This window comes from Danio rerio, chromosome 9 (genome assembly GCF_049306965.1).
Source record: "Danio rerio strain Tuebingen ecotype United States chromosome 9, GRCz12tu, whole genome shotgun sequence".
Taxonomy (NCBI): Eukaryota; Metazoa; Chordata; class Actinopteri; order Cypriniformes; family Danionidae; genus Danio; species Danio rerio.
In genome coordinates, this window is record NC_133184.1 from 5,967,501 (window position 1) to 5,977,419 (window position 9,919).

The 9,919-nt window shown below is 36.2% G+C and overlaps 1 protein-coding gene across 2 annotated transcripts in view; it reads left to right on the top strand.

Moving 5' to 3' along the window:
* pdzk1 (PDZ domain containing 1) overlaps nt 1-8,979 on the top strand; it is a 30,402-nt gene extending 21,423 nt beyond the window's left edge. The window contains 3 exon segments of one of the 2 annotated variants that reach the window (NM_001128670.2): nt 1,710-2,009; nt 5,284-5,610; nt 8,316-8,979. In NM_001128670.2, the coding sequence (NP_001122142.2) occupies nt 1,710-2,009; nt 5,284-5,610; nt 8,316-8,387 (699 nt within the window). In that variant the 3' untranslated portion in view covers nt 8,388-8,979. 2 annotated transcript variants of the gene reach the window in all.
* The last annotated feature ends 940 nt before the right edge of the window (nt 8,980-9,919 follow it).

Below are 9,919 nucleotides of genomic sequence, written 5' to 3' on the forward strand. Positions count from 1 at the left end.
ACATTTTTCGCAATGTCTTTGTCATGACAACTTGACATTACCAAGGCAACATAACTGGTCATAAATCTGTCATAAACATGATTGTCATGAGGCCGTTATAATTGTATCATTATAACAGCATCGTTATTATTCTTCTTGACCTGAACTATTATAACCTTCTTGACCTGAACTGAATAATTCCTGTAACAAAACCAGGAAATAAAAGTTATCGTGACCGAAGTCAAAGAGCATAGAATCACCAAGAGGGGATACTCAAAACGTTCCATTGCAACAACAGCACCCAGCAACAGCCCCGGATTACGCCATTTCGGGGCAAAAGCGATCCATTGGATCTTATTGTCGTCATGATGGAAAGCAGCTACTTTGTTTTTTATTTACATTTTTATTTAAAAAGCGCATTAAAGCTGAGATACAACCTGCAAGACGAAAATACAACACTTACTATCACAATCATCAGCACGTTTGATAGTTATTTTACAGACTTCTAATATGCTGTTGTTCTATTGGACAACAATCGAACATTTCATTCCAAAATGGCCGCCGCGCCATCTAGTGGCTGTTTCCCCAAATCGCACTAGAGTGTCGCCTCTTAGTGATTCTATGCTCTTTGTCGACGTCTAAGACTAAAGAATATACAAGATGTGTCACTCGTATACTTTTGATTGAGGAAAAGTGTAAAAGTGTAGAATTTGATGTTTCCCCATTCAAACAGAATGCCCGAGCATACTGCCCGAAAGATGTTTCAAAGATGGCCGGCAAGTGAAATGACTTGCCTTAAAGAGACTTTGCTAACGTCCACCACACAATTTCAGTTTTCTCGACACATGGCGTCATTAAACGGTGACAGCGCAATAAAAACAGCATCACATTTCTGAACCATTTACTATTCAGTTCACTTCACAATTACGTGTCAAGTAAAAAAATAATAATAATGTAATGACTCATTTAGTCTAATCTTCAAGAAAAGCCCACAGTTACCTCTTCTGTCATGTTTTCCAGTGTCCCTGGAAAAAATTAGCCAGTGTCCCTCAACTATCTTATAAAGAATCCTCTCTGCTTCAGTTCTGCCTACAACATGCAGTCATTAATTACATTAAGATGGTCCTGGTGCCCACTATAGTTTTATACCACTATAACATATTTTGTAGCACAAACAACTTAACAGCTTTGTAAGCTAAATATATTGTTCCTGACACTTTAATAAGCAAATATAAACGTAATAATAATAGTAAAAAAACATTTAAAAAGCAAAAATTTACATGCCTCACTCCTTCCCATAAAATGTGCTTGTTTGTATGTCGGCCATTTTGGATGCAGTGTAAGAAGTGGTTCCTAACATGCCAGCCAATCAAAGGGCATACCACTAGAAAGCCCAGGATGTCCTCCGCACAGTACAACAGGACTTGACAGAGTAGCTCAAAAAATTAAAAGAAAATTCATGAAAACACTTGGTCCACTACTGAGGACGCAAGTCAATGGGCGGGAATATCCTTCCTCTTTTGTGTTACTCAGAAGACAAAAATCTCACAGATTTAGAACAAGTAAAAGTCAAGTAAACCATGATGACAGAATTGTAATTTTTAGCTGAACTATCCCTTTAAGTTCGATTGAACACATAAATAAGCATTTACCAAAAAAAATTAAAAAAATAAAACACGATCACAGTGTACTATCATTACCATTGACTTTACTATATATGTGTTGCATAGGGTGGGGTTTCTCCACTTCTGTACTGGGAGGAAATGAGAGGATCTCTGCTCGGATATCCAGACAATGAAGCTGTAGCAATACCTGCTGTGGCTGCAGCTGTACCTGCAGCCGCAGTCGCAGCCACACCCGCACCTGCAGCCACACCTGCACCTGCAGCCACACCCACATCTGTCCCAGCAGCAGCTGAACCAGCAGATGTTGACCACAAACCCAAACTGTGCCGGCTGGAGAGAACTTCTGCTGGGTTTGGCTTCCATCTCAATGGCATCCAGGGTGTTCCCGGGCAGCACATTCAAGAGGTGCAGTCAAAGAATTGTTGATGATCGAAATCTCTTTATGTTTTCAGTGGTCATTAAAAATGGTAATATTTGATTTTATTGTATTTATTCAGCAGTTATTATACTGTCATACACTAAGATTTAAGTTTAAGTTAACTTTTCACAACAAGGGACACTGTACAGAGCTGAATTGCATATAAAATCACACATTTGAATGACATATTTTAAGCATTTTTACATGTTTTAAAGCATCATAAGCATTGCACATGAACAAGAAATGAGTAAGAAGCAGCTACATAAAATTCTATAACATTAGCTACTTAAAATAGATTTTTTTTTTTACAAAATTACTGAAAATATTACAATTTAAAATCAAATATTCAAATTTCAGTCTCTTCCTGTTTTATTTATTTTTATTTTATTTTTTTGCTTGTTCTGCCACTAACCTTATTTCTACCATACCATATTCACATTCTGTATGTACAGTCATGTGAAGAAAAAAAAAAAAATAGGACACCTTATGAAAGCCTGGGTATTTTGTAATGTTTTAAAAATTATTTAATTTCGATTTTAACAATACAGAAAGGTTAATACAACTAAACAATTAACACTGAAGAAAAGACTTTTCAAGACCTTCTGTAAATGCAATTCTGCAAAAATGCATATTCTAACTGTGGACCAAGTTAGGACACCCTCACTCGCAGTCTTTCATAGGATGTCCTATTTTTTCACATAACTGTATGGGTGTGTGTGTGGGCATTCATTAATTCTTTTTTTTTTAATGTTTTTTAAACAGGTTTATGTTGATTTCATGCAATTTCAACAAATACATTTAGACTAAACTATATATAAACCAAATAATACATAAAATTAATTAACATTTGCAGCATTTTAAAATACCAAAATCGAATATGTTCCTAACACATTTCACTCATGTAATTTTAAAACATTTGAATATTACATTTATTGCTTTGTCTATAAAATGGTGGAAAATGTCACATGCAATTCAAGTACATACAATAAGACCGACAATTTTTTGTTCTTTGAGTGTCATTTTAGCATAATTTTCATAAATGCTTTCTTATTAATCAACATTGTGAAGACAAGGCCTTTTGATCTTGTTGTTGAATCATGTTGTTTATTTGAGTTTTGTTTTTAGTTTGTATTTTTATTTGTTTATTTACTCTTTTATTTATCTATTTGGTATAGGCCTTTAACATCTGGCAAAGAGACTACCAATGAAAACTAGTCTTTGTACTAATTTGGGTACATTTACATTCTTGGTGAACGTAATGTACACTGTCCCTTGTGAAAATTTAACTTAAACCTAAATCTTAGTGTATGACAGTATAATAACTGCTGAATAATAACAATAAAATTAAATATTACCATTTTTAATGAGTACTTGAATGCTGCGTTCAACATTTTTATTGTAGTTCTATCATTTTGTAAGTTGACAGACTTAGGGAGAGTTCACCCACAGCTAAAAAATATTTCATCGTTTACTCACCCTTCACTTATCACAAACCTGAGTTTCTTTTTTCTGTTCAACACACACAAAAAAAGACATTTTGAAGAATGCTGGAAACATGTAACCATTAACTCCCATAGTATTTGTTTTCCTACTATGGATGGTCAATGATTACCAGTTTCAACCTTTCTTCAAACATCTTAGCTTCAGCAGAAGAAAGAAACTCATAAAGGTTTGTAACCAATTAACGCCAAGCAACTAGTGAATACATTTTCCTTCATGGGTGAACTATCCCTTTAAATCACACTAGTTATACAACTTAAGTGTTGGTGATTGACACTTCTTTGGCTCTCGGCGAAGAAGACTCTTTTTTCCTGTCCCATCCATATCTCTCCTGGCTGGCTCCTCTTGTCTTGTCTTATTCTCTCTCTGAGGCTTTCCTTGCCCTTCTCTCTAAACCAGTGGTTCTCAAACTGTGGTACGTGTACCACTAGTGGTACGCAGGCTTCCTTCTAGTGGTACGCGGATGAATCAAATATGTAATATGTACATGCTACATATATTTAAAGAAATTATCAAAAATGATTTATATACGAATATGATGACATAAAGCCTATATTTATGAGGTCTAGGCAACATTTCCAAGTGCTAACAAACCAGGAGTTATTTCTTTTTTATGGTGGTACTTGCAAAGACAATTTTTTTCCGAAGTGGTACTTGATGAAAAACGTTTGAGAACCACTGCTCTAAACAATAAAGAATTATATATTTTATCAACTGGTCTCTGTACGCAATTAACACCATCTTCTTGATGAGAAATCTGGGTTCAGGGGAACGCAACTGTCCTGCGGGAACCATTGCTGCTGGATACATGATGGAAGGGAGGGAGAAGTGGTGCGTCATGTGCCTGGCCGCTCTGTCCCTAGAGGATATTGAAAATATCGATCTATTCTGAACTTTGATAGCAAGGTTTCGGCTGATGGGGGGGCCTGGGGTATCAATGATTGATAAAAGTGGTCAGTGTGGCTCAAAACCCCATCAAGCTGGCCAGCTGGATTGAAATGGTGCTAAGCAGACTTGCTACTAATCAGACTGTGGTCATAGACTGCAAATTGGAAAACATCAGGGGGAAACTAGCGGCTTTGCTACGAGATTTGGACAGACCTGGAAACCAATGATAGACATTAGATATCTGCAAAATTGGCAGATATTTACCAACATTTGGACACCTTTTCTCTTTTGGCTTCCCTGTGATACTCCTGCCAGATGGTCTCGGCTGGTGACAAGCAACTTCCCCCGGGAAAAAAGATAACGAGACGCTCTGAATTCCTGATCTCTGATCCAAGAACACCTGTTGCGACTGTACAGGCTTATACACACATGTACACAGCTGAAGATACAATCACTGCCTCCCTCCACATCCCATGCCTTCATGTGCTTTTACGCACCGGTGTAGGTAGGCAGGTGACTGCCAGATGACTGCCACCTTTATCAGATTATATTCACATCCCCTGTCGCAATGTTATGTCTATGTGTTTATGTGCCTGGTTGCTGGGCTTTCCCCCCTGATCTCACACTGTCCTACTTCAAGGATAGTCTGAGAGGGGCATTTTTCACTACCTTTTTTTTCCCAAATGCATCTAATTTTCTCTTTCTCAAAGCTACCTCTTGTTTGACCTGTCTTCCTCTGACATGTGTGATGTTTGTGTACAGTCAGAGGGTCCGATTTCGCTACATGTAAAAGTGTATGTGACCAATAAAGGGTTTTCATCATCATTATAAACCTGAGTAACTGAATAAAGCTTGTAATGTGTTTTCTGGCAGGTGGTGAAAGGTGGAGCAGCAGACAGAGCTGGGCTGGTGGATGAGGATGTTGTTGTGGAGGTGGATGGAGTGAATGTGGAGATGAGCACACATGAGGAGGTTGTGAACCTCATCCGCAACAGTGGAGACACGCTGGTCCTTCTGGTGGCCGACAGAAAAGCCTATGAGCATCTCAAAGCAAAAGGGATTCCCATCACCCCTCAGCTGTTGAATAAAGAGTCCGCTGCTGATGTCCCGGCACCAGCTTACACACAGGTGAATGGGAGGAAAGACACAGAAAAGGACATCGAAAAACCGGCCACTCCACCTGCTCCAACACGTTCAAGGGTCAGTACTGAAAATCTATAAATTTTTGATTTAGTAGTTATTTCATATTAATTTGTAGGATTTAATTTGTACATTTGTGTTTGATTTGCTCATCCCCAAACATTGCGCCTTCAAATTTTGAGGCAACAAACTTTTCGAAAATTCTCAACCTAATTACTGCACTTGACTAGATTTAAGTTGAGTACACTAAAAATTGCCTGAAGTTTATTGCCTACAAAATTTTAAGCTGAGTCAATTTTTTACATTTTTGACAGTGAATGAGGGGTAGGGTGGAGTTTAGGGGCACGCCTCTCTTTAAAAACCATGTGTTCAAACAGCGAGGCAGTATCGCAGTAGGTAGTGCTGTCGCCTCACAGCAAGAAGGTCGCTGGTTCCAACCTTGGCTCAGTTGGCATTTCTGTGTGGAGTTTGCATGTTCTCCCTGCCTTCGCGTGAGTTTCCTCCAGGTGCTCCGGTTTCCCCCCAGTCCAAAGACATGTGGTACAGGTGAATTGGGTAGGCTAAATTGTCCGAAGTGTGTGAGTGTCAGAGTGTGGATTATTCCCAGATATGGGTTGCAGCTGGAAGGGCATCCGCTGCGTAAAAACTTGCTGGATAAGTTGGCGGTTCATTCCGCTGTGGCGACCCTGGATTAATAAAGGGACTAAGCCGACAAGAGAATGAATGAATGAATGAGTTAAAACAAATTGAATTGTATGAATTCGTAAGAATTAGCCACTGAATTCTGCCAATATGTAAAATAGTCACGTTTCTTAGAGACAATGTGAGGATTTAAAGATACACTAAGCAATATTTCTAAAAACAACAACAACAACACAATAATCATGTCAGCTCAAGTCCAAATCACACAGCAGCCATTCAGTAGTAGGAACTACAGAAGAGCTATCATGCACTTACACAATTGGTTAGGTTTAGATTACCTGTTATGCGTTCAGGGCAGGGGTGTCAAACGTATGGCCCGCGGGCCAGATCAGGCCCGCAATCGAATTTAATGCGGCCTGCAAGATCATTCTGTGATCTGAAATTTTTCAATAAAATATACTGCTGTTCCAATTGTGTCCACCGGATGGCAAACTTAATTTCATCCGATTCAGAAGCCTGAATCAGCATCAGTTTGACAGCCATCTCAAAGAGAAAGAACTCATCTATACTGTCATACCACGCCGGTGCTTCTCACACATACACTTTACTTGGGCGGGCCGGCCAGATATATTTGGTGGTGATGACCCATAAACAATACTATTATCATCATCCTTTTACACTTTTTTTGGTATCCGTCCAAGAAAACCAAACATTCAGGATCGATTAACCAGTGGAAAATCTTCTCTCGCTCTGCACATTTCCTACTGCTGGTTCTGTGTGTGCGCGATCTGTCACTCACACGGGAATTCTCACAGACCCACAGAGATGCGCCTTTTCCGCCTAAATGCATCCGATGGTAGTTTCTGAATCGCCAAAAATATCCAGTATTCAGGATTTACTTTCGCTTTCTAAAGTTGCCGTTATTTGTATGGGATTTTGCATTACCGTTTCGCAGCTGGCGGCGCACGCACAGCCACGAGAGAAACATGAAATGATTAATCATTTAATAAACGACCCAGATAAACTTTATACACGGAAAGAACAAAATGACAACTAGAATGGCTGCAAAGTATTTGTTTACCATCAGAAATTTGGTAACTTATTTGTCTTATTTAAATAATCTACTCTTTTTATTCTAGTAATTCTTGTAATTTTTTTGGCAATAATGTTTTTTATTCATTTTTTTCTGATATTTATTTTTCATTTGTATATTTTATTAATTTAATGATGTTAATATATTACATACTTTATACATATCTAAAAACTTTGACAATACTGTAAATGTCATTCCAATATAGCAACTTTAGGGAAAGAGAGAGAGCAGAGCACCCTTTACCTGTCAGTGGGTGCACATGGCTCCTAAAAAGCATAAAAGTAAAATAAATAGTGAATTTCTATTATTTCAACAGCCTTTTTAAAAATAACTATAACCCATTGAAAAGAAAAAGTGTATAACAGTGTCATAATAAATACAAATCAAGTAAAAAAAAAAACACATTATTTTTTTGTTTGTTGCATGTAGTTGACCATTTATGTGCTGTGGGAAAAAGGTGTATTTCAATCAGGCTACCACTGCAAGTATATTTCAAACCAGTGGGAAGCCCTGCACACTGAAAGGTGATCTCACAAGGAAGTGTATCTATTTTAAGTTTTGTCAGTTTTGTGGCTTTTTTGTGGCTATTATATAGTCATATGAAAATGTACCATTTGAAAAAGGAGGCGTTGTACCCAACCACACCCATACCCACCCACCCCCCTCTATTTTTTGGACCAGTCCGGCTCACTTAAGAAGATTTTTACTTCATGTGGCCCCTGAGCTAAAATGAGTTTGACACCACAGGTTTAGTGGTGCATAATTATGCATAATGAAAATAACTACAGGAAGTACATGAAACAAGGACACCTTAATATAAAGTGTTAACAATATTTCTATTTCAAATAAATTCCTTTGATCTTCCTTTTCATTGAAGTATTGAGAATATAAAGTATCAAATTTTCACAATTTGCATATTAAAAATTAGATAAGTTCCAAAAACAATTTCCTGGAGAACATTACATTCTCATGAATCTTCATCAGTTTTTTTAAATCGATACTAACTTCAGCATTTATCTTCTTACCCTAGTCTTCATCATCTTCCTCCTCCTCCTCATCATCATCCTCAGCATCAGATGACAGTGAGGACGAAAGACTCTAGAGCAAACTTTGACACCAACAGATCTTCACTGCTGTGATTTACTGACAGGTCGATGCACTTACCTGATCAACTATATACTGTACAATCTGTCAAGGGGGAAATGTCCATTTGAACAAGAGACTGTAAAACATTAATTAAAGGATTAATGGATACTCTAGTATTTCTAATGTGAATTCATCTAGCTACAATTAGTGAAGGTATCTAATCCATTGGGGATCTACAACAACAAATATATATTTAAACTTCCTTTCTTATACTTTTAATGCACAAAATATTCAATTCCAAGCAGAAAGCGTCTTTTTTTTCATTTTCTGGTAGATGCTAATTAAATAAAACCTGCTGCTCTTTATTTGTTGTGACTTCAAATCTAATTCTGTGAAAACATCTTATTTTAATGGTTCGTTCAGTACGTTTTAGCAAGTATTAGCATCATTGTTATTTGTGTATGTAATGTATTAGCACAATATATTATGTTAAAAATATACAGATACTAGTGAAAAGATCCACACAATCATTACTTATCTTTCCTGTTAAACAAAAAAAAAAAAAGTAGGAGGATTATCCCATGTCATTAAATATTTCCAACTTTTTGCATTTGTCTTTCTGTCTCTAAATCTATACTGCTTGATTACAGGTATATATATATATATATAAATAAATATAAATATATATAAATATATATATATATATATATATATATATATATACATACGTACGTACGTACATACACACACACACACACACACACACATACATACATACATACATACATACATACATATATATATATATATATATATATATATATATATATATATATATATATATATATATATATATATTTATATATATATAAATATATATATATATATATATATATATATATATATATATATATTTATATATATATATATATATATATATATATATATATATTTTTTTTTTTTTATATATATATTTGTATAATGTTATTATTATTATCAGTATTATTTATTATATCTATATTTATATTTGTTTTATAAAAAAAAAGCTTAGATTTGTCCACCTGTGAAATTTTAGACCATATGGGGCATGGCAGGTGTATTTGGAAATAACTCAGTATTTTGACCACACTTGGTTATTATTGTTCATTTATTCGTTTGCAAAAATGCGTTCTGACATGCCCTGAAAGCGTTTACGCCCTGCGTTTTGCGCTCTGCGCATGAACCGTCAAAATAGAGCCCAAGGTGTACAGGCTTGGGTAGGGTCGGGTTTAATTTAAAGATCAATCAATCAATCATTATAAGATCAATACATCAATCGAATCTGTTATGTGTCTACTTTTTGCTGTGTACACTCACAACAACAACAAACGTGTGTGGATTTGCAAAATAACAAAACAGTGTAGGCATTTCCGCTTTTCTCTTTCCGTGAACTGCTTTTAGAAGCACGTCAGTAAAATGCGCTAAAACTCAAAACACACAGAGATGAGACATGTATCTCTAGAAAGCTTGAAGTGTCTACTATTAAATGCAGCTATGCATGTTGAAAAC